General features: G+C 36.3%; 1 protein-coding gene across 15 annotated transcripts; it reads right to left on the reverse strand.

Moving 5' to 3' along the window:
* Positions 1 to 317: 317 nt before the first annotated feature.
* On the reverse strand, positions 318 to 11,181 carry LOC121996100. Of its 15 annotated transcripts, none has more exons than XM_042549920.1 (4): positions 10,876 to 11,175; positions 9,470 to 9,535; positions 9,319 to 9,394; positions 318 to 366 (listed from the first exon to the last, which is right to left on the reverse strand). In XM_042549920.1, the coding sequence occupies exons 1-4, from the start codon at positions 11,041 to 11,043 to the stop codon at positions 359 to 361; spliced, it is 318 nt and encodes a 105-aa protein (XP_042405854.1). In that variant the 5' UTR covers positions 11,044 to 11,175; the 3' UTR covers positions 318 to 358. The 15 variants fall into 15 exon arrangements, 3 of the variants coding, with proteins under 3 accessions (XP_042405854.1, XP_042405853.1, XP_042405852.1); XR_006115968.1 differs by lacking the exon at positions 318 to 366 and adding an exon at positions 9,971 to 10,057 and having other exon boundaries at positions 9,148 to 9,394; positions 9,470 to 9,884; positions 10,876 to 11,181; XR_006115969.1 differs by lacking the exon at positions 318 to 366 and adding an exon at positions 9,986 to 10,057 and having other exon boundaries at positions 9,148 to 9,394; positions 9,470 to 9,884; positions 10,876 to 11,180.
* Positions 11,182 to 25,619: the final 14,438 nt, after the last annotated feature.

Below are 25,619 nucleotides of genomic sequence, written 5' to 3' on the forward strand. Positions count from 1 at the left end.
CCGTTCGCTTGGGTGATCTCTGCCATCCGGAATAGGGCTCACCCGAACCCAACTTCCGGTCTTCTCGAGCAGGCTTCCGCTCCACCTTCTCGTCCATCGGAATCGCCGCGTGCTTCCTTTTCGTCTGCCAGCGTACTCATCCGCAGTCTTCGTCCCTCGGCCACACCCCGTGTTGACCTTCTCGCTAGCTGCGTCTGTTGCTCCTTGAGCAGTCTTCTGCTCCGGCTTCTCGTCCCTCGGAACCACCGCACACTTCGTTCTCGTCCGCCGGTGTACTCTTCCGCAGCGCCTCGCCCCTCGGACGCACCGCGTGCCGTCCTTCTCGCTAGTTGCGCCTTCCGCTCGACTACCTGTGCTCCTAAACTCCTGCACACATAGACACAAGGTTAAAAACACACGGGACCTAACTTAACTTGTTGATCACACCAAAACAACCTTGGGGTTCCAACAATCTCCTCCTTTTTGATATGAGCAACCCAAGTTAAGCTAGGGTAAAAATAGACATAAAAATTAAACTAACTAAATTTGCAATTAAATGCAAATAGATAGAATTTTTTAATTTCGGTCTATCTCCCCCTAGACTTATATTTTTCCTTCTTTCCCTTTGATCATATAAAAAATGAGATTCTGGAAAAAATCTAAGGGTTAAAACTTAGAAACTTTTAAAAATTATTTCAATGAACTTTTAGAAAATTATTTCTAAATGAAAGGAAAATTTCTAAGTTAAACAAAATTCTAAGTTAGATATTTTACAATAGAAAAATAAATTTAACTTAGGCAAAAATATCTTCTGAGATTTTTTTAAAAAAAAAATTACGAAGGAGAATTTTTCTGAAAAATTTCCAAAACATGTTTAAAAACATTTTTTTAATTTTTTTTAATTTAGATCCAATTCTCTAATATTGTAATATTTAAATTTCCATTTTAATCTATCATAATTTTTCAAATTACAAATTTTCATATTTGAAGCAAACAATATTAAGCATGCAGAAAATTATATCATATTATATCTATTATTAGTTTGTCGAGATTCTTTAATTGACCAGCTATTAATTGAGTTTCTTTTAACTTAATATTAGTTAATAATTTTTCTAATCCACAAGAATATCTTGACAACAAAATTTTTGATTTGCAACAATCCTTTGATAATAAATTTTCTAATTCAAAATTTTTTTTTGATAATATAACTTCTATTTCAAAAAATTCTTTCGATAATGTCTTGATTGGATTAATCAACTGGTCAAGAGATGAAGGTCATACGTGACTTACCTTTTTGGCTGTTAATTCTCTCCCTGTTGATTTGTTTTCTTCTGAAGACACTCCCCCTTTATCGATGCTCATCTCGGATGAGGTTTCTTCGTCTTTAGGTGGGTCTTCAGCTATGATTGTTGTTTCGGCAATTTCCTCGATCTCGGACTCTTCTGTCGGTGGCTCGAGGTCCATCGAGGAGTTGGATTCGACTTCAAGTGGTTCTTTGTAAAGTCTTAAGAACTTTTCCCAAAGTTCTTTTGCGCTTTTGTACGTTCCAACTCTGTCGAGATCCTTGGCAGGTAACACGCTCAAAAGACTGGACTCAGCTTTACCATTTGCCATGAATTCGTCGCGCTACTCGTCAATCTAGAGGCGTTTTTCGATTTCTTCTCCGTTCGTGTTCTTCGGTGCTTCATAACCATATTTCATAATTAATAAAATACTAAAATCAGTTTTAAAATAAACCTACATTCGTCACTTCCAAAAAGCGAACTCCTCCTCGAAAGTTGGTGGGTAGATGTTAGCTCAGGCCATTTCGTTGCTTCGTTCGGCGGTTAGTTCTCCTGAAGCGCCTCAGCTCTTATACCACTTGTTGGGCCACTAGGCCGGCTAGAAGAGGGGTTGAATAGCCTGAAAATAAAAAAAAAAAACCTTTCTTGATCTTTCAACAAAATACTTGCATAAATTATAATTTAAACAGTAAAACAGAAAGGACGAGGCACACCGAGATTTACTTGATTACAACCGGGGAGGTTGTTAATCCAAGGAAATGATCGCACTAAAAACTCCTTCAAGCGGAGAAGCCTCGTACAACGATGAAGCGCAGAAAACAAAAGCTCAACTCTAAATCAAAGCCTACAAGTGTTGGAAATGAATTGCTTGTGATCGATGAAAATCTTCTTAACCAAGGCTGTATTTATAGCCTTGGTCGGGGTGCCCCGAAGGGGTTCCAAGCGCCCTGGGGGATAAAACTTTATCCCCCAACGTTCAGATTGCGATTGACGTGATTTGGTCAAAAAGTCAACTCCGGGCGCTCCGAACAGTTTCGAGTGCCCAGATTGGAAAAGTCAACCCCGTTGACTTTTTTTAGCCCGGGTCTTCTGCTCCAGCTCCGTTCGCCTCAGACCGAGTCTTCCGCTCGTTTGGGTGATCTCTGCCATCCGAAATAGGGCTCACCCGAACTCAACTTCCGGTCTTCTCGAGCAAGCTTCCGCTCCACCTTCTCATCCCTCGGAATCGCCGCGTGCTTCCTTCTCGTCTGCCAGCGTACTCATCCGCAGTCTTCGTCTCTCGGCCGCACCCCGTGCCGACCTTCTCGCTAGTTGCGTCTGTTGCTCCTCTAGCAGTCTTCCGCTCCGACTTCTCGTCCCTCGGAACCACCGCACACTTCGTTCTTGTACACCGGTGTACTCTTCCGCAGCGCCTCGCCCCTCAGACGCACCGCGTGCCGTCCTTCTCGCTAGTTGCGTCTTCCGCTCGACTACCTGTGCTCCTAAGCTCCTGCACACTTAGACACAAGGTTAAAAACACACAGTACCTAACTTAACTTGTTGATCACACCAAAACAACTTTGGGGTTCCAACAGTTACTTACTTTTGGAGTGACTTAACTCGGAGGTTGGATTTTGCCAACTTTCTTAAAAAAATATGAAACTAAATTTTGTGATTCATCAATTTTAGTACCAGAAATTAGGGAACTTACAATATTGTTTGGCCCTCCGGAAATGAATACGGATCCGTGACTTCTTTCAGACTTAGTTTTTGATTCGGCTTCGATTTCTGATTCAGACTCTGTTTCGACAACATATGCTTGTACTGGTAGAGCAAGGAAGCTTGCTTGCTCGTGTTCTTCGTCGAAATCTTCAGAGAATCAGAGGACATGGACCACGTTGCTTTCAAGACCTTCCTTCTTCTTTGCTTCTAGTTCGGACACTCCAGCTTGTAGTGTCCCTTTTGGTTGCAGCCGTAGCAGGTAACTCCAGACTTGACCTTCTTGTTCAATTGAGTCACCTTCTTATTTTTGCACATTTTTCATACCAGTTTTACGAGCTCAGCTGTAATTTCATCGTCGTCATCTTCTGAGTCCGATTCATTTTCGAACTCGGGTTCGATTATGCACTTTGCTTTTGATTCCTGCATTCTGCTTGTTCCTGCAATCAAAGCAATACCTTTCTTGGTCTGAGTAGTATTAGTTTGTTCATGAAGTTCAAATTCAGAAAAAAGTTCGTCTTGTCTAATTAAAGAAAGATCCTTGGATACTTTGTAAGCATCCACCATTGATACCCACAAGATATTCCTCGGAAATGCATTAAGTACATACCTGATGATGTCGCGATTTTCCACCTTATAACCGATTGCATGAAGGTCGTTCAGCAGGTCCTGAATCCGCGCGTGAAGTTAGCTTACCGACTCTCCTTTCTGCATTTTTATATTGTACAGTTTATTTAAAATTAAATAACGTTTGGTTACCTTCGTGTCCGAAGTTCCCTCGTGCAGCTCGATCAACTTCTCCCATAGTTCTTTTGTGCTTGAAAATGGGTCGACTCGGTTCAGCTCTTCTTTGGTTAGGCCGCATTAAAGAATACATGTTGCTTTGGCTGATGCCTCAATTTTCTTCATTAAGGTTGTGTCCTAGTTCTGGCATGATATTGACTTTCCAGCGCCGTCGAGTGGGAGTTCGAGACCAATTTGGATGATTATCCACATCTTGACTTACTTCTTAAGGTGGTACTCCATTCAGCTCTTCTAGTAGCCGAAGTCTTCACTGAGAAGAGGGGAGGGCATGTAGTGCTATACCCTTTTGGTGAGCCATTAAAGAAGAATCTCGCACAAAAAAAAAAATAATAACAAATGTTCCAAGACTTGGTATTGGATTAGTAGTGCGAGAAAAAGATAAAAATAAAATTTACTAATTTCGAAAAAATAATAAAATATTAATAAAAAATATTATTTCAAATTTTGTTAAATGTAATATTTTGTCAATACTAATAAATGGTGAAGAGATGAAAATAATTTTTTCAAAAATAGTTTTGGAGAAAAAAATGAAAGACATAAGAATCTTTTCTAAGAAAAAAGGATATGTAATTTTGTTTTTGAAAAAGGAACCCCCTACTTGATTGCTGATTTCACCAAATCAAAGCAACCTCGATCTGATACCAATTGTAGGATTGTAAAGCGCTAGAGGGGGGGAGGGGGGTGAATAGCACTCGTGGCTAATTCGTTCATTTTAAAAGAATCGAGTAAATGCAACGGAATAAGAACAATTAAAGAAAACAATGACACAAGTTGATTTTACTTGGTTCAGAGCCTATGACGATGAGTGTTTAATTTGGACAATTCACTATCAGTCCGAAATATTACAAATAGAGTATAAGAATTAAAGTGCTACCAAATATTATACTGATAACAATGATGTTTGAAATTGAGAGCTTCTGGTCGTCGGAGTAGTGTTATGACTTTGTCAGATCGTTTTGTTAGCAGCACACGGAAGAAAGATTGCTAGCTTTGATTGTTACTTTGTGTCTGCTCGAACCAGGCTTAAGTAAGCCATTGTGGGCGCCTCTAACCTCCATAGGAGGTGCCTTCAGTGGGGATACTTATCCCGATTTCGCAGCATCGATAAGCTCCACGGCGTCCACTGCTTATCCACCTGAAGATGCCTCCAAGCTCTATGAAGGGTGCCCTCCATCTAGCGTTCAAGGCGCCTTCCATCTCCTTAGAAGGCACATTCGCGCCTTGTTGCCCGAGGCATTCAACCAAGGCACCCGAGGCGCCTCCAAGCTCTATGGAGGGTGTCTCAGGAACTGTTCATCCGAGGCTTTTAAGTCATTCTCTCCCTGCAAGATGCGTTAGTCCAAAATATAAAACATATCTTGCAAAATAGAGTTAACATAATAAAATATGAAATAATAAGTTATTTTGACAGTCTTCGGACTGTTCGGTTTCAACTTCGAATTTTACCTCCGAAAACCCTAGATCGAATCGATGTCTATTGTTCCCTCACCGGGGAATGCGTCCTCACCTACTCCTCTCAGGAGAGTTTACTTGTTGGCAGATTGGTCCTCCAGACCGACTGGACTTTTGCTCAATGCCCGAGACTTCCGGTCTTCATGTTGGACGTCTGCTCCACGACTTGTCCAGACTTTCACTCGGTTCGTGACCACCAAGATTTCAACCTAGAGTCCCCGACTCTAGGATTTTGTCCGAAGCGCTCGACCCGTCAAGACTTTCCACCTAGGGTTACCACCCCCTAGGGTTTTCCACCTGCCTAACCACAGCTAGGAGCCTAGGACTTTTCATCACCTAGGGTTACAACCCTCTAGGACCTAGAGTTACCAGCCCCTAGGATTTTCTACCTGCCTAGAATCTACTAGGACTTTTGCTTAAGAACACTTAGGACTTCTCCTACAAGTTCAATCAACCTTGTTAGATCACAAGACAACTTAACTTTGGACCATTTGACATAATCAAAACATAACTTCGATCATCTGGTGCTTCCCGCACCAATAGTGGGGATCCCTGGTTAGACCCTCCGACGCTTAAGTCAGTTTCTCTCTCAAGGGTGGAAGAAGAAGAAGAAGAAGAAGAAAAAGAAAAAGAAGATGAAGATGAAGAACAATAACTGAAGTACTTTGAAACAGAGTTTAGATGTTAGAACTTGCGTATCTTGCCAATGGAGAGGAGCCCCCTTTTTATACTACCTCATGTGGCCTCTGTAGTCGTTAAGTAGTCCTCGGTTCATTAAGGTTTGTTAGGAGATGAAGTCATCTCCCGAGCTTCATGCAATAATCTTTTTAAGGAAATTTTTTTGTACCCCAGATGTACCTCTTTTGTCGTTTGTGACTCATATTTATGATGAGATATGCATATGAACAGTCATTATAACTGTAAAAGCTTTTAGAAGATATTTTCCGCTAAGTTTGTCGGGTTGTCATACTCATATACTTCTGTTAAGTATGTTTCGACCAATCGTTCAAGCCGGTCGTACATATATTGAGAATATCTCCTGCTAAGTATGTTTCAGCCGAGAATGTTTATGAACTTTAGGAGGCTAAGTGCTCTTATGCTCGGTCAAACTTTATCAAGTCGAACGCATACTGCCTATAAGCTGTCGACCGATAATATACCATAAGCTACTATAAAGTTAAGTACCTTTACACTTGGTCGGACTTTGCTTGACCAAGCGCGTGTAGGCACACATTGGTGTCCGCTTGACCTTCCTTCGGCCGATAATATACTAAGAGTTTCTATAAGGCTAAATGCCTCTATGCTCGGTCGGGCTTTGCCTGACCGAGCGCGTGTAGGCACTCATTAGTCACCACTCAACCTTCACTCGGTCGGTAATATACTAAGAGTTTCCATAAGGCTAAATGTCTTTACGTTTGGTCGGACTTTACCTGACCGAGTGCATGCATGCACTCATTGGTGCCCACTCGGCCTTTACTCGACCGGTAATATACTAAGAGTTTTCATAAGGCTAAATGTCTTTACGCTTAGTCAGGCTTTGCTGGACCAAGCGCGTGCAGGCACACATTGGTACCCGCTCGGCCTTCACTTGGCCGGTAATATACTAAGAGCTTCTATAAGGCTAAATGTCTCTATGCTCGGTCGGAATTTGCCTAATCGAGCACGTGCAGGCACTCATTGGTGCCCACTCGTCCTTTACTCAGTCAGTAATATACTAAGAGCTTCTATAAGGCTAAATGCCTCTACGCTCGGTCAGGCTTTGCCTGACCGAGCGCGTGCAGACACTCATTGGTGCCCACTCGACCTTCACTCGACCGATAATATATACTAAGAATTTTCATAAGGCTAAATGGCTCTACGCTTGGTCGGGCTTTACCGGACCAAGCACGTGCAGGCACATATTGGTACCCGCTCGACCTTCACTCGGCTGGTAATATACTAAGAGCTTCTGTAAGGCTAAATGCCTCTACACTCGGTCGAGCTTTGCATGACCGAGCGCGTGCAGACACTCATTGGTGCCCACTCGGGCTTCACTCGATCGGTAATATACTAAGAGTTTCCATAAGGCTAAATACCTCTACGCTCGGTCGAGCTTTGCCTAACCAAGCGCGTATATGTGCATTGGCTTTCGCTCGGCCTTCGGTCAACCGATAATATGCTAAGAGCTTCTATAAGGCTAAATGTCTTTACGCTCAATCAGGCTTTGCCGGACCAAGCGCATGCAAGCACACATAGGTACCTGCTCGGCCTTCACTCGGCTGGTAATATACTAAGAGCTTTTATAAAACTAAATGCCTCTACGCTCGGTCGGGCTTTGCCTGACCAAGCGTGTATACGCGCACTGGTTCTCAGTCGGCCTTCGATCAATCAGTCGGTAATATGTTGAGAGCTATTTATAAGGCTAAGTGCATTTATGCTCGGTCGGGCTTTGCCCGATCGAGCGCGCGAAGGCACTTTGACTATATACCTCTCTTATCTTTCTCGATCCTGACTCCTTCATTTGACAGGTCATCCTATCATAACCCGTATCATCTCTAATTACCCAAATCTGATTTTCTGCTTGTCCAACATTCATATGTAGTAGATGAAACAGATTTAGAAGGGACTCGATTAAGTATATAGATTGCGGCTAATAACGCATCTCCCCTATAGATGAGTTTGATTTCTTCTTTCAGCAACTCCATTTTGTTGTTGAGTTTTAGGGATAGTGAGCTGTCTGATAATCCCTTTTATCATTATATATTGTCTTGTACTGATAAGACAAATATTCACTTTCACAGTCAGTGCATAAGGTTTTAACCTTATGTTCTAGTTAATTCTCAACTTCATTCAAATAACGTTTGAAGTAATCTAATACTTCAAATAACAACAAGAAAAATGCCTAACAACAATAGTTTTTTACCGTTGTTGTAGCCCCTTTAGAACTGTTGTTAAAGGTCGTATTGTTAAAGGGAGTGCTTAAAGATAACAGTTAAAAACCATTTGTCTTTGAAGGCAAAGACAACAGTTTTACAACGATAAAAAATCATTGTCTTTTTTCAGATAAAAATAAAAAATAAATAATATTTAATATAATATTTTCTACTATTATAAATCATTTAAAATATAAAATTTAAAAATAAATTTTAATATATACTTTTTTAACATTCAAAAATAGTATTTACAACATTCTGGAAAAATTTTATAAGCAACCAACATAATAACAAGTAATGACACTAATAAACCAATGATAGAGCAATACATCAACATTAGATTTTTTGCTTAGATGCTAATGAAGAGGCAACACTAGCTCCCATTGCTTCTTAACCTGCTAAAGTCTTCATTTTTTCGACTTTTTGATATTCTTCCCAATACTTTTGAGGACTTTTGCTCAAATAAATATATATATTACAAATTAGAAATCATAATTATATACCTAACAGATTGATATAAAGTATTGTTGGTGTTCCTCTTAAGTTTTCACAAATTTATTTTAACCCCTCTTTAGTTTCAACACATGGTATGAAAAGTGTAAAACCATAAATAAGATTCTAAATCTAATAACTACCAACATAAATAAAGGACTACTAGTTTACAAAATCTAAGTAGCAATAATAGAAGTCCCTTAATAAAAGAAACATAAATTTAGAAGTACTTAAGAGTGATGGAACATAAACTTCATATAAAATGTATGTAGCAACACTAGCTTAGAAAATGAATGCAAACACATCAAATGGATTGATGACAATATAAATATCAAGCAAATTACACAAATATTTTTAAGGTACTTATGTGTGTTTATTTTTATAGAAAAGTAGCAAAAATTAGAAAGCAAGAAACCTATATTACCGTGTTTTATTCATTTTTTAATAAGATTTTATTAATCTCTTGCACATATCTTATTCTAGTGTTCAAATTTACAAATATAATCAATATCTCTCTCAAAACTTCCTGAATGTAAAATATACAATGTAAGCGAAAAAAATATACATATAATAATCCATCACAACATCAATTCTCCAACTCATTTCATCAGTACTGTATAAAATATACATATAATAATCCTTCAATCACATAAAATGATTTTGGTTTAATAGGATAGTCCGGTGGAGAAACAAAGTACCTTCGTGTTTAAGTTCCAGAACAAGCTCCTGGAAATCATCGTTGCTTAATAAATCCTCGTGAATGAGAAGTGTTTCCTAAATAAAAGAAGCATGTAATTAGTGATAATGTACTTGTAGCATTGGCAAAAAAATAAAGTAAACTTGAATTACCATTGCATTACAGGTAGTTGGATAATCCAACTTTGACTCCACTATGATATGCCTTGCCATTTCCATCTTCACAAATTTATCAACATAAACATGGAAAATTCCATATATACATAGTATAATAAATCATATGACATGAATCTCCATTGCTTTGTAACTACGAGGTAAAAGGAGTGACAAAACACAAATCTGAGCTTTTTATCTGAGAAATAGGTCTATTATTTTCTCTTGGAATCAAAATATCTATTACATCATCAAGTTGATGCATAGAATACCAATTTAGATGTTAACAACTTATAAAGTATATTCATCATCAAATTTTTATCCTCACCTTAAGAAAATCTAGAATATACTATTTTGAAGTCATGAACATGATACGTTTTTCACCAATCGTATTAGGAATGACTGCAGTGATTACCTAAAATAACATAAATCTTTATTTTTAAAGGCAGCGTAGAGAGACAGACAACAATATTTATATGAATATATGAAATTAATTAAAACCTTATGAAGAATTACATTTGAACACCTAGCTTGTTTTCCTCCTTTCAGAAGCAGATCATTCCCACTTTGAATTGCCAGTTACACTATCTATCAAGTCAAAACATAATCAATATAGTGCGATAAAAGCAGCAAGATAGATTTAAATCAAAGCAACAAACCTAGAGCATGTAATGTAACCTAAGCTAATCTATCCTAATTGCATTCAAAGGAAGGGTACAAACATAATGGATTTAACATTAACAAGTAATGCAAACAACTAACTAAAGAAATTACCAAACAAAAGTCTAATTACTTAAGGAAAACATTCCATCAAACACCTTGCAAGCATCATCCAATCAAAACTCACTACATGAAATCCTAATCATGGGAACCAAATCAATTACAAGCATCCAAACATGAATTCATTCTAGCGATCAACACATCAATGTATTCGGATCAAATCAACTTCAAGTAGTGTTTGGGGAAATTTATCGAACACTTGGTTAGCGTCAAACAATTGAAACTTAATACATGACATCTTAGGCATGAAACATTGGATCTACTACAATGAATCAAATATGGAGATCAACTAACAACCAAATGAAACAAAGCAACACAACGAACAAAGAATCTGCTGTGAGATGAATCTGCTGTCCGAAACATGTAAGGGCATGTACTAGAGCTAGGAAGGGTGGGCAAAGATGAGATGACGGTGGTGACTCCTCTCCAAATCGGGAGAGGGCTATGGAACGGAGTAGATGGCTCCCGAATCTGGGAGGGAACTTCAGTGGTGGTTGTGTGAAGAAGACTCAAATCTGAGTCTTCCAAAGGAAACCACTGGCGACAAACGTGAAGATGAAATGAGATCTGGTAGGGGCGATTGGGTTTCTCCTCTCATCTCGGATCTGATCGGAGAAGAGGGTCACCTGAGATGGATTCGGTGGAGAGAATCTTTTCCAATTGGTTGAGGGTGCTGTTGGGATGAGCAGACCGGCCGGCGGTTGTGATGGTAGAGATGGTAGTCGTCGGCCGAAGTGTGGCAGAAGTGTGGCAGAGTTGGGCGATGAAGAGAAAAGAAAAACGTGATCGACCATGCTACTGTACTTCTCCCATCTTTTGAATCATCTCAGATTTGAACAGACGACCAGAGACTTTCAGATCTTGATCAAAATTCACCAGTATCAACTTAATGCAAGCAACAATTTAATAGAGTAAAAAAACGTAGCACACAAATAATAGTTTAATAAAATCGTTGTCTATTACTATGTAAGCAATGTTAATAGACAATGATTACTTAAAATTATTGTCGTAGGTCTAAAAAAATAAACTTATAGACAACAATTTTAAAAATTATTATCTTTGACATACATAAGACAAGATTTTTTAAAAACCATTGTCTTTTAAAAAAATGGTCAACAACAATAGTTTTTAATAAAACCATTGTTAAATGACAAAAAGATAATAGTTTTTTAAAAATTCATTATCTATTGAGTGTGGTGGAATTCCAAATTTCTTATAGTGAATTTATGAGAAATCAAATACACATAACTAAATCGTGTGAAGTCATCAATAAATGTAATGAAATATGAACTTCTATTGTTAGTGTTCACATTCATTGGACTACAAATATTTGAATGAATTAATTATAATGGTGATTCAACTCTAATAGTTTTACCAAATGATTTTCTAGTTACTTTTCTAACAAGACAATGCTCACATATAGATAAATTAACTTATCATAATTGTCGATCAGACCCTCTTTAGCTAATCTATTCATTCGTTCTTATCCAATATGTCCCAGTTTAGCATGTCAAACTTCATCATTAATATTAACATTACTAGTAAGAACAATGTTTGAAAAATAACCATCATTGTCATAATCAATACCTGGTTCTATATCAAGAACCATGAAACTATTCAATACATAACCATATCCTATTAACGTAGAGTTAATTCTTAGTTCCACACAACGACTATAAAAATTTATACAATAACCTAAATCAAGAAAACTATTAATGAAAATCAAATTCCGTCGAATATTAGGAGCATACAAGAGGACACCATGCAAAAACAAAGTATGTCCAACACGTAGGTTGAGTTTGCAAGTGTCAACTCCTTTGACTTCAATTATTATATTATTTCCCACATATATCTATTTATTTCCAGCTGGTACCCAACAGTACTCCACGTATGTAGTTGGATCATAAGTTACATAATTCGTTACTCCTAAATCTATAATCCACAAAGCATAAGAATCAACAAACAACACTGAATTAGCAACATGTTGCTCATGAAAAGAAGATAAACATTAATATACTTCTTTTGGCTTAGTACAATCCCGAGCAAAATGACCATTCTTGCCACAGCTATAGCAAGTCAGCTTTCTCTTAGGTTTTTTCCAATATTTCTTTTTTTTTTCTTCTTGATTTGGTCTTGCCCAGCAACAGCACCAGCTTCCTTTCCTTTTCCCTTTCCTCTCTTAAACTATCTTTTCTTATTCTTGGAACCAGAACCTTTAACTACAAAATCTTGCCCAGTAATCCTTGCAGATTCTATTCTCTCCGCCTCAAGTTCAACATGACACAAGATATTAGTAAAAGTCTTAATACTCTCACTATGTGTCAGATTCTGTTTCATCATTTTCCAAGAATTAGGAAGGGAACGAATTAATTCTTAAACTTGTTGTTCATCAGTTAACTTAAGCTCTCGAATCATATTACTCATTTCCCTCAGATATTTAGCCATGGTAACATTTGAGCATCTTTTATAGCTGTCAAACTTAATTATCAATTGATAAAGCTTACTAAGACTTAATCCACTGTACTTCTCTTTAAGGGTTGTCTAGACAACATGAGTCAATGGTAATGTCTCATACTCAAATACCAGGTCATCCACCATTGAACTAATCAATATTCTCTTATCAGTGAAGTCATTTTTCCATGCTTTATAGGCATCAAATGTTAGTAATTAGCCCTAAGAGCCAATCATGAGATGATTAGGCTTTTTGGATTAATCATTGAGTTAGACTCGAATGAACCCACTCATTGGATTAAGTGTAATCCGAATTAGACTCATTGAGTTAGACTCAAATAGATTCAATTATTGGATTGAGTCGAATTGCATGGGAATCAATGGGTTAGACACATTGGGTGAACTTGAGTTCACCAAGGAAGTTGAATGGTTAAAATTCAACCATTGAATTGAATGGTTGCTTTTGAGCCATTGGATTAGAAGATGAAAGGGTGGAGACTCTTGGTATTCCATGGGATAGCTATAGATATCATTTGGATGATATTTTTCATAATATTTGATCACTTGAGAAGGTGAAAGGTCACTTTTGCTTCTTCTTCTTCCTCCTTTCCTTGCTTGGCCGAAACATACATTTGAGGTTGCTAGCACAACCTTGTGTGTTTCCTTCTCCATCTTGTTGAGTTTGTGAGACAAACGAAGGCAAGGTTTGTTCATGTGGATACCGTAAATGCGCGAACGCTTGATCATGCTGTGATCCGAGCTGTCAGGAGATCGTGAGCATGCTTCAAAGGTATAACTCTATCATGTCTTTAGATCTAACTTAGTATAAGATTATGTTTCCCTTCGCATGGATCTTCTGGAGGAAATAAGTTTTTCCACTGCGCGTTTGTGTTTTTAAGCAACCTATTCCCTTACATCAAAGTCATATTTGTGTTGTGATGTAGAACCATCAGCAGGTTCTTCCATAAACTAATTTAGAGTCTCTGGAACTTCTTGTTTCTAAAAAATATATTATATCTTGAGGTATCAGATTTTATAATTGTCCCTATATAATTTCTCTCCCTTATTGAGTTCAGCCATGATGTTCTTAGTTGCCATAATCTATAAATAAACATATTATTTAGTTATTCAATGTATTTCACATGTATATAATTTATGATTGACTCAATGTTAATTTGAGTTGTTTTATAAAATCAAATAGTAACTACATTTCCATTTATCATTTGTATAATCCAATCTAACCAACATTGATGAATACTATTATACACATCTCATCAAATGAACTAATTATTAAGTGAACAAATCATGAAATGAACTCATCATTTAAATGAACTAATTATTATTTTAAGACTGTTAACATATAACATTCGTTTTCTAGTTTGTAAACATATAACATTCTTTTTCTAGTTTGTAAACATATAACATAACATTTCATAAAGTAGTACTGTTCGTACATAATAACAGTTTCTACTCACTATAAGAAAATCTACAATCAACAACAATTAAAAGAAAATAATTTTGAGGGAAAATCATTGTTTTAGAGCTTTTAACAATGGTTTTAACAAAAATTGTTGTCTTTTTGTGCTTTTTTAACAAAGACAATGGTTTTTGTCTTTTAGTGTTGTTTGGAGGGGCTACGACAATGGATTTTTAAAATCATTGTGTTTAACTGTTATTGCAAGGGCTACGACAATGATTTTTCTAACTGTTGTCTTTTTCCACTTTCTTAGGTTACAAGACAATAGATATTTTAGTTAAAATATTAATTTCCTTAAACCTAAATATTTCACAAAGTCTCGATTGCCAAAAAACCCTCCCTTCCTTCGTCAAAGACCCGTCTCCTTCATCAAAGACTCACCTCCATCACCCTGACGCTTCTCCGGCAACTCGATGGTGAGGCGTTCAACTCCTGCAACTCGACGGTGAGGAGTTTGACCCTTCACTAATCCCTTCACATTCTTCAACTTCTTGGCCCCGTGCTGACAAGACTCCTCTCACGGACAGACTGATCTACCTTCGCCTTCATTCGTTTCGCCCTAATGACGCTCCTCGCTATGGCATGCTTCACTCCTTTAACTCTAAGCCCCTCCGCCTCTCCTCTCCCTTGCTATCCTTGCTTGCCGTCCCCGTCGAGGAAGCGATTACTCGCCTCTCGCCAACTTTGATGCCATAAGATGTATGTTCTAGGTGCCTTTGCATAAATTGATCTTTCACAAGATTAATAATAATTTTAACTCAATATAACCTAATTAATCTTTTGTATAATTTTTAAATCAATAAATTTCAATAACGTTTCTATATTCAACTCTAATCCTACATCCATTTGAAGAGTATATGGAATGTTCAGAAATAGGAATGTCTTTTATTTAAGCAACTACTCTTGTAGGAATACAAATGCTTTTTTTAACATTGATGAATTGTATAAATCTTAATGAAGCAACATATATTTTAGAAATTAATCATTTCAATCTTTTAAGTGCAAAAAAAAGTAGTTTATTTAATTTTCTCTATGTTTTTCTAACTTTTGCTTGATTACTTTTGCATTGATTCTGCTACTGCCAACATTCTAGTGGCTTAGAAAAGTCTACTCTCGAAAAATCCTAAAATCATTGATGGTAATTTAATTTCTTTTTAATGGCTTGATTATTTGAACAAGCTAAGTTTATGGATGGGAATAGGTTATCTCAATATGAATGGGAAAACATGAAACTGATGATACAAAGTAATATTTACAAATATCTAAGTATTTTACTAGAAGGATGAGAATACTTTGAAGAGGAGGCTTTGGCTAGGATTGGAAAGATAGTATTTGATGAAGAATATTCTACTTAAGGTATCATGGATTTTTACGTTTTAGATTTTATTTGGTAAATTATGTTTTCAAAATACTTGCATTTTTAACTCATTATACATTTCTTCAAATAATATGTATTCCACAAGTTCGCATTGTTGGAATCCCAAGGTTATTTTTGGTGTGATCAACCAAGTTAGATTAGGTCCTGTTATGTTCTGATCCCTGTGTCTAAGTGTGCAGGAGCTCAGGAGCACAAGAAGTCGATCGGAAGACGCAGCTAGCGATAAGGACGGCATGAGAGAGAGCAAATGGGCTTGGTGCGTCCTAGGGATGAGACACTGCAGAAGAGTACGTCGGTGGACAAGAAGGACATGCATGACGTTCGAGGGACAAAAAGCCGGAGCGGAAGTCTGCTCGATGAGAAGGCCAAAAATTGGGTTCGGGTGAGACCTATTCATTTGGCCAAAATCACCTAGACGAATGGAGCAGCGGAAGAGCTCAAGTAGAGTAATGGAGCTGCTAGAGGCGCCTTCAACAAGAGTTGAAGGCGCCTCCGTGACCTTCAGGAAGAAGGCACCTTCAATGGCTGAAGGCACCTTCAATGGCTGAAGGCACCTTCAACCAACCATGGAAGGCGCCTTCGACCAGGCAATATGGCAATTGGCGGAAAGGATAAAGTTTTATCCTGTGCCACGCTGGAGGCGCCTTTCAGCCCTATGGAAGGCGCCTTTAGCCTAAGGATAAGTTTTTCCAAGGGTTATAAAAGGACCCTGGACCTAGGAAAGAAATAACAACTTATGTATTTGATTTCCTAGCAATAGTCTGAGCTATTAACGAGTGTAAGAGGCTTCTTCGCCTTCAGTAAATGAGACTTTTTAAGAGCTTTCATTTGGCTTGGATTAACAACCACTTAGGTTGTAACCAAGTAAATTCTAGTGCCTCTTTCTTTAGTTTTTTATTGTTTTATTTTATTTGCTATTGCTGCTAACCTAAGTTGAAAAGTTTGAGAAGGTATTGGTTTAAGTGTTTTAGGCAACTCAACCCTCTCCAGCCGCCCAACCCGGACCAACACGCATTAATGCTTAATATTATGTTGGACTTGATCTTTGTTACTCTCTGATTGGTTGAGCTGTGATGTGTATTTTTATTATTAATAATTAATATTTATGGATACAAATGTTTGATTTACATTGCATTTCTTTTAATATTTTTGATTCACAGCTAGTTGACTGTAACAATCATCTAGTTCCTTGTTTTAGGACATTTTCTAGTTGAGTCGCTGGATTATGGATGCCTTAGCTTCTTGACATCTTTAGTTGCTGCTTCAATTATCTTTATTTCTAGATACACTATTGATGTAAAAAATCATCCTTGGGTAAGATAACTACTTGAGATAGATCTATGTTATAACTATATTATGTTAAGAACTAAACTCTCTTTAATTTGCAGAGCAAGAAACTTACTGAGTGCACTGCTATAATGGAGTTGACATGAAGGATTGCATCTAACCTCAAGGGTGTGACTGATAAGTACTTCGACGATTGCAATGATGAGGATACGAGTAACCACGCCAAGTATGAAGAACTAGCAAGAAAACTTTGGGATTTAAGAGAAAAGATGGTTAAAGCCAATGAACAAAGAACATTCAAGGCGAGAGGATAAGTAGCATCTACCAAAATCCTTTAAGCTCATGCAATAAGATATAGTTGAGAGAAGTAGTTTTGAGTGTCTTCTAATTAAAATTTCTTTGTGTACGAGTAATTATTTTTGTTCTAGAAGTGTAAAGATGATAATTTGCATACTTATATTGGTTTTTTATTTAATAATATATTGTTGATTGAAGTAGATTTGATTTTCATTCATCTTCTATTTGTTTATGATATTAGAAGACAATAGTTTAAAATCATTGCAGAGCTATTGTCTATCGTATTTAAAAGACAATGATTTTTAAACATTGTGAAACTGTTATTGTTGGTATTAAAAGACAACGATTTAAAATTCGTTATTGTTGAGGGTACCTTTAACAACACCATTAGTTATAACGGTTTTAGAGTGTCAACGACAATAGATTTTATCCATTGTCTTTTAACTTTTTTGTAGTAGTGACTACATGATTTTATTAAACTTAATGAGCTAATATGCTCATACAAAATGACAGTAATAACAACAATATTCTAATAAACTAGATAAGTTAATACCACTGCCACTAAGACAAACGCTAGTACAGAGGCCAATACTATCCCTTTCGTCCTAGACTCGATAAGAGCAATCTCAGGTAGACCAATTTTAGGATTCTTTGTTTGATCTACATTCAGATCCTCTTGTGGATCTTCCTCAAACTCTTCGGGATTCTCTTGATCCACATGGTGACATAGTCCCATACACAACTGTGCATATGAGATTCACCCTTCGAAGAGTCTCCATAAATGGTGTACTACTTCATTGAGGTATATTGGCTGCAATCAGGCCAAAACCTAGATTCTATAATTATCTAGGATTAGAAAGTCTTCTTGTTCGAGTTTTCAAGACAATTGATAAAGTCATCCAATAAGCCGTTCGACTCCGTGAACCGAATCATACTTAATCTCCTCAATCTCCTCTCTCAGCTCATTGCATTGCATGTCGCGATGAGTCATCGTGTACATCTAGAATTGAAAATAATAATGTCAGTACAAAATTAACAAACCAATAACAAAACTAGTTTATTTTAATTGACATATATGCATAGAACCAACACATAGAATAACTAAGAAAATAAGAAAAATAAATTTTCTTTATTTGAGGAGCTCCAGTTGACTAACACATTGGACCAGCCGATTGGGTAATTAGATCGTAAGTCCCCTTCCCTCATTAAAACTAATCTAATTGGGATCTTTAGTTGTTATTGTTTAACCTAAGTTCATTTAAGTCTAAACCAGACTTATTGATCAAGTCAATGTTTATTTAATCAATCCTAGCTCATTGGATAATTTGATCCAATTTTGATCCAATCTGGCTTATTAGAACAATCTAGTCCACTTGATCAAATTTGGAAAGGTTCAGTCCAATTAGATTCAATGTGGTTTGATTGAACGAAACTAATTTGGTTAAACCAACCAATTATTTGAGCTACATAGGGGTTTAAAAGGACTAACCTGATCTAGTTAAATCAACCAATGATTTAAACCTTACCTCGGTCTAACTGGACCAAACTAATCTGGTTTAACTAACCAATAGTTTGAACTAGACCAGGGTCTCAATGACCTAATTATTCAAGTCTATGCCCAATTAATTAAAATATTAAAAAATAAAATTCAATTTCCAATTTAATTGAATCGTAAATTAATTAAACTATTTTCTAATTAATTGCAACATGCATTAATTAAAAAATTACACTAACGTTACTAGTGTTGACATTAATTTCAACCGGCATGAGTTTCAAAAGTTTTTTTTTATGCATTAATAAACCTTAGTATAATGAAATAATGAATTAAAAATAAACTTAATGGTTGCCAAAAAAAACTTTGCCGAAACATATGCATGAAACTTAATACTTGGTATGAAACCTAATGCTTCGATTTTTGTTCGCTATCACCCACGCTGCTTTTCTCTTCTTCGTCGCCAGCACCCACACCGCCATCACCTCCGACCCTCTTCGCTCGCTCGTTGATTATAATCGGAGGACTAACCTCCTAATTGTCCACCGGTCAGAGGTCATAAATGAAGACAAACTCCATGGTTATCATCTGCTGTGCTCGGGCTTCAGTGATGTTGCAGATCGCAATTGTGTCCAAGGACAAGCTCAGTGATGGCGGAATCCGATAGAGCAAACTTCATCGACGATTCCACGGGGCGATGAACAAGTGCATACCATTTGAATATATCTATTGACATATCTTGCACATATCCTTTTATAGTAACATGATCTACAAGAATAAGAGATCTTATGCTTTCACGACAACATAATCATATAGCAAGCAAAAAGATCTATCATGCATTCAACCTTGCTATGATACCATTGTTGATTCTAAATGCATAAAAAAATACAGAAATACAAAATCGGTAAAACTCACAGTGATTTCCCGTAGTAGATCTTGATTTTCATTTTTTGTACAAAACAAAAAACTCACAATGATGCTCGGAGAAGAAAATCGAAGAAGATATTGAATAATAACTTGTCATCAGAAAAAGGATCATGAACAAATCAGAAAGTTCTTCACGATTCCACGAGCCAAATCCCTTTCTACTGGATGTTCTCCTTGCCAATTACTTGCTCACCATCTTTTACCCTTTCGATTCCTTAGACGCCTTATATATAAAGGCGAGGAAGATGAAGGGCCACTCATAAAGGAGGAAGGTGAAGGGAAAGAGACACTCTTTCATCTTCGTAACTCCTACCGACCAACCCATAAGCCAATAAAAAATATATATATTAAAAAAATATATAAAAAGATCGACAATTTTAAGTTTGGGTTATAAATTAGACAGTTAAGTCCATATACCTATTGAATTTTTTATTTTCATTTAAAATTTTAAATAATTTTTTCTCAATCCGCATATCAATACAAGCTTGCCACAAATTGATCTGTGCGAGTGTACAGACGGATCAATTCATTTAGACCTATCTTAAAATGAATGGATAAAATTTTAATATAATCCATTTAAATTATTTGACGGGACATACTAATCCAATGGGCCAATGACCCATCCCATTCCATCCCATTCCATCCCATTCATCCTTATAAAATATATATATTTTTAAATACATATACGTAGCTGTATTGATTACAATTTTATAACTTGTAATATATATCAAAGATAATTCGATAATTTACGAAAAGGCGTACTTAAAGTTATGAATTAATCAAAAGACGTACCATACTTTGATATTTATCAAATAACACACTCAATTTTCTATTCTTCCCATTCTACCCCTCAATCATTTGTCAATCTCTTTCCTTTTTTTGCATGCAATTTTTTTTTCTCTCCCTCTCTTCAATGCACACATCCTCTCTTCTCTTTCCTCCCATCTTCTCTTTCCTCACTCTTTTGGAGATATGCATGCATGTAAAGCATAATATGGGTCTGATATTATTTTATATCAGGCTCACGGGATTAGAGTTAAACGTGCTTTCTTTAATAACATTTTAACACCTTTGGAGAAGTCGAAATATGAAATGGACAGCACCGTTGGACTCCTTACAGTCTCAAAAATCTATAGGACCTGAAATTAGTACAATCCAAGGTATCTAGGTCCATAGTGGGTTTTGACGAAAACCCACTGATGGACCTAGATACCTCGGATTGTACTCATTTCAGGTCCTATAGATTTCTGAGACTGTAAGGAGTCCAACGGTGTTGTTCATTTCATATTTTGACTTCTCCGAATGTGTTAAAATATGATCAAAAGAATCGACTAAAACAACCTAATGTGGACCTGATATGAACATTGGGCCTGATATGGTTCATATCAGGCCTACGTTGGGTTGCTTTAGCTATTTTTTTTATAACATTTTAACACCTCTGAATCAGTCAAAATATGTAATGGGCGGCACCAGTCAATTATTTGCAACCTCAGAAATCCATAGGACTTGAAATGGATGCAATCAGAGGTCTCTAGGTCCATCAGTGGGTTTTGACTGAAACCCACTAATTGACCTAGAGACCTCAGATTACACCTATTTCAGTTCCTATGGATTTATGAGGTTTTAAGGAGTTAAAATATGCTATCAATTGTTTATTTTGGCTTCTCAGAGGTGATATAATATAATAAGAAAGAATCTGTAAAAATTTTCACGTTGGACCTTAAACATGTATCAGATGTTAATTCTTTTCCCCTATCAAATATCGACAACTAGTCAATGCTTATTTACTAGGGTTGTACATCAATTATCAGTCTTCATGTTCATCTTTCAATAACATATTGATTATTACTTTAACTCGGGATGAAAGTGAACAGATCTATTATGCTACAAAATTTTTAGCAACACAACTAAAGCAGCATTTGCTAAGTTAGCAGGCATAGGTGAGGAGCATAAAATGTTGATCCTCTTTCACTAACGAACTTTGAGGAAGAATCATAATACAGTAAACATGTATTTGCAAGGATAAAAATCACAACACAATAATTATGGAGATTTTTCCATATTACATTATATCACCTCCGAGAAGCCAAAATAAACAATTGATAGTATATTTTAACTCCTTGAAACCTCATAAATCCATAGGAACTGAAATGAGTACAATCTGAGGTCTCTAGGTCCATAAGTGGGTTTCGGTCAAAATTCACTGATGGACCTAGAGACCTCAGATTGTACCCATTTCAAGTCCTGTGAATTTCTGAGGTTACAAGGAATCGAATGGTGTCGTCCATTGCATATTTTGACTAATCCGGAGGTGTTAAAGTGTTATACAAAAATCAGCTAAAACAATCCAACATGGGTTAGATATGGTTTATATCAGGCCCATTTTGGGCCTAATATGGAACCATATCAGGCCCAACGTGGGCCTGATATGGAACTATATCAGACCCATTGATGCTGCACACCTACAAAAACTATAGAGGGTTTGCCAAAAACTATGCTAACAGGATTGGTGTGCAGCACAATAAAACCAGCTCTTATATAATCTTTTAATGACACCAACCTCTCTTTATGTTGGAGTAAATTTCCATGGCATTCCATCAGCAACATCAACATTAAACTGAACAATCACATCCCTGCCAACTTAACTATTTCTTTTACATTTAAGCTTTCATTTACAACACTGTTGCTTGTCCAACTTAACTATTTCTTTTTTCTTATCATTAATGTTTGACTAAATAAATCCCCATTCTAATTAACTTAAAATCTTTAATTTCCTATGGTCTGAGTTTACTTCAACTAAATTCACTGATTTACAAAATATGCTTAGCAGATGATACTGTTGGTTGGTACTCGGAAAGCCTAGAGGTTCCACTGTACAAAAATTTTGTACAAAGGTCTGAACCTTTTCCTAGCTAGCATGTGTTCTTTTAAATTAAATTTTGGATCGCCTGCGGAACTTAGCACGTTTGATCCAAAACTTAATCTATTTGTTCTTTTAGGTTTTGACTTGGATCTCCTGCGGAACTTAACACGTTCGACCCAAGTCACCTTAAGTTATTAACTCCATTAAATATTAATTTCCATAATCGGTTCCCAGTACTGACGTGGCGAGGCACATGACCTTCTTGGATATGGGAGCAACCACCACCGACTAGACAAAACCTTTTATAGAAAGCTAATATTTAATTTCCTAAAATAACTTTAGGTTAACCGAAAAGAACAATCAAATCACAAGGAAAAGAAAAAACAAAAGAACACAACATCGAAATATATATTCGAAATTCTAGAATCGTAAGCCTCTTGTATTTGGTATTATTTCCATAAATAACTAGTATGATGCGGAAAGAAAAATTACTAGTTATACCTTGTAGAAAAACCTCTTGATCTTCTACCGTATTCCTCTTCTAACCTCGGACGTTGTGTGGGCAACGATCTACCGAGATGAGAAACCACCAACCACCTTCTTCTTCTCCTAGCTAGGTTCGGCCAACAAAAAGAAGCTTCACCAAGGACGAAGAACAAAACACCAACCAAGCTCCAAGGGATACAAGCTTTCTCTCCTTCTTCTTCTTCTTCTCCAAGTAGTATCCGGCCACCACAAGAACTCCAAGCAAGAGATAAGTTTCGGCCACCACAAAAGAGGAAGAAAGGAAGAGGATGGTCGGCCACAATAATATTCTTCAAGGATGAATAATTTCGGCCACCACTAATGCTCCAAGGGATGCTAGAGATGAGACTTGCTTTCTCTCCTTCTTCTCCTTCCTTGATCCGGCCACAAACAAAAGCTCCACCATGAAGATAGGTTTCGGCCAACAAGAGGAGAAGAGAGAAAGGGCCGGCCACCACACCAAGGAAAAGAGGGAGAAAAATAATAGAGGTTGTTCACCATGAAGGCACCCCTACCCCTTCTTTTATATTCCTTGGCTTTGGCAAATAAGGAAATTTATTTATAATAAAATTTCCTTAACTTTTCTTGACAACAATTAATTAAGAAAAAATTAAATAAATTTTCCTAATTAATTGTATGTGGCCGGCCACCTCATCTAGAGCAAATAGGATAATTTTAATCAACAATTAAAACTTCCTTTTTTTGTCTTTGGAAATTTTAAAAAATAAAATTTCCTTTTAAAATCCCTTCATGGTTGATAAAAAGAAATTTCTATAATTTTAATTTTCAACATGTGAATAATTCTTCAGAGAGAAAAAATAAAATATCTTTCCAATCTACAAATAAGGAAAGAGATCTAATCTCTTTCTTTTAATCTTTTTGTAGATCTTTTAAAGAGAGATATTTTAATTTTAATTCTCTGTAATAAATTATATCTTCCACATAATAAAAATTAAAATTAAAATTCTTTTAATTTAATGGGGCCGGCCACCTAAGCTTGGGTTCAAGCTAGGGCCGGCCACCCATGAACCAAGGCTTGGCCGGCCCTAGCTTGAACCACAAGCTAGCTTGGCCGGCCCCTTTCTCATGGGTATGAAGGTGAGTATAGGTGGGTATAGTACTCTATAAATAAGAGGCTACGATAGGGACCGAGAGGAGGAATTGGTTTTGGTCTCCCGATAAAATTAAGCATCCCATGTTCGCCCCGAACACACAACTTAATTTTATCAATAATAATTCATTCCACTAGAGAACTATTATTGAACTACCGCACCAATCCCAAATTACATTTTTGGGCTCCTTCTTATTATGAGTGTGTTAGTCTCCCTGTGTTTAAGATATCGAATATCTACTAATTAAGTGAGTTACTGACAACTCATTTAATTAATTTCTTAGTCCAAGAGTAGTACCACTCAACCTTATTATCATGTCGGACTAAGTCCACCTGCAGGGTTTAACATGACAATCCTTATGAGCTCCTCTTGAGGACATTATCAACCTAGTATCACTAGGACACAGTTTCCTTCTATAATCAACAACACACACTATAAGTGATATCATTTCCCAACTTATCGGGTTTATTGATTCATCGAACTAAATCTCACCCATTGATAAATTAAAGAAATAAATATCAAATATATGTGCTTGTTATTATATTAGGATTAAGAGCACACACTTCCATAATAACTGAGGTCTTTGTTCCTTTATAAAGTCAGTATAAAAAGAATGACCTCAAATGGTCCTACTCAATACACTCTAAGTGTACTAGTGTAATTATATAGTTAAGATAAACTAACACCTAATTACACTACGACCTTCCAATGGTTTGTTCCTTTCCATCTTAGTCGTGAGCTACTGTTTATAATTTATAAGGAACCGATAACATGATCTTCTGTGTGTGACACCACACACCATATTATCTACAATATAAATTAATTGAGCAACTACATTTATCATAAATGTAGACATTTGACCAATGTGATTCTTATTTCTAGATAAATGTTTATACCAAAAACTAGGCTTTTAGTATACACTCTAACAGATACACATCAAGGGGTTTAACATTAACAATCTAGTAAGTCTACTTAGTACTAATGTAAAGAACTAAAAGAAAAATAACATAAGAATACAGTTGGAAACACTCAACAATTCACTTTTTTTTTTTTTTGAAGTTTTAACACATATTCCTTTAATCAGATCCAACACAAATAAATTCTTTGTAAACAAAATAAACCATGTGCAGATATCCCAATACTATTATTTTCTTGGCATTTCTTGATGAGTTGCCAAATTAAATAAATAACATATCTGGTTAATTCTCTATTATAAAATCTTAATTTATTTAAAAAATCTTTGTTCCCTTGCTTATTTTCCTCTCAAATTAACTCTTGAATTTTGATAATGAATCATTCATTTGATCTATTATTAAACAATTTGTGTATTTTATTCATATAAGAAGAATTTCTTCCAATCATTAGACATTTTATTAATCACCAAAATTTTGAAAAAAAATTGACTAACAAAACTAACTTGATCTACTATGCTTTCCAAACTTATTCAGAACCAAGGAGAACTGTTCTATAGGAAAATAAATAGTTTTCTTATTTAATTCCTCTAAAACCGCTCTATCAATGAACAACAACTGCCTCAATTGTAGTTTTCTAAAGATAAGGA

The sequence above is a fragment of the Zingiber officinale genome, chromosome 6A (assembly GCF_018446385.1).
Source record: "Zingiber officinale cultivar Zhangliang chromosome 6A, Zo_v1.1, whole genome shotgun sequence".
Classification (NCBI taxonomy): Eukaryota; Viridiplantae; Streptophyta; class Magnoliopsida; order Zingiberales; family Zingiberaceae; genus Zingiber; species Zingiber officinale.

What these genes read in the sequence shown, in the direction of transcription:
- LOC121996100 (XM_042549918.1), bottom strand. Translation starts at nt 11,043, where the DNA reads ATGGTCGATCACGTTTTTCTTTTCTCTTCATCGCCCAACTCTGCCACA. An exon ending in CTCCACCGAATCCATCTCAG is followed by an intron (nt 9,536 to 10,875) that starts GTGACCCTCTTC and finishes AAATTTGTGAAG; the next exon opens with ATGGAAATGGCAAGGCATAT. An exon ending in CAACTACCTGTAATGCAATG is followed by an intron (nt 9,395 to 9,469) that starts GTAATTCAAGTT and finishes TCTTTTATTTAG; the next exon opens with GAAACACTTCTCATTCACGA.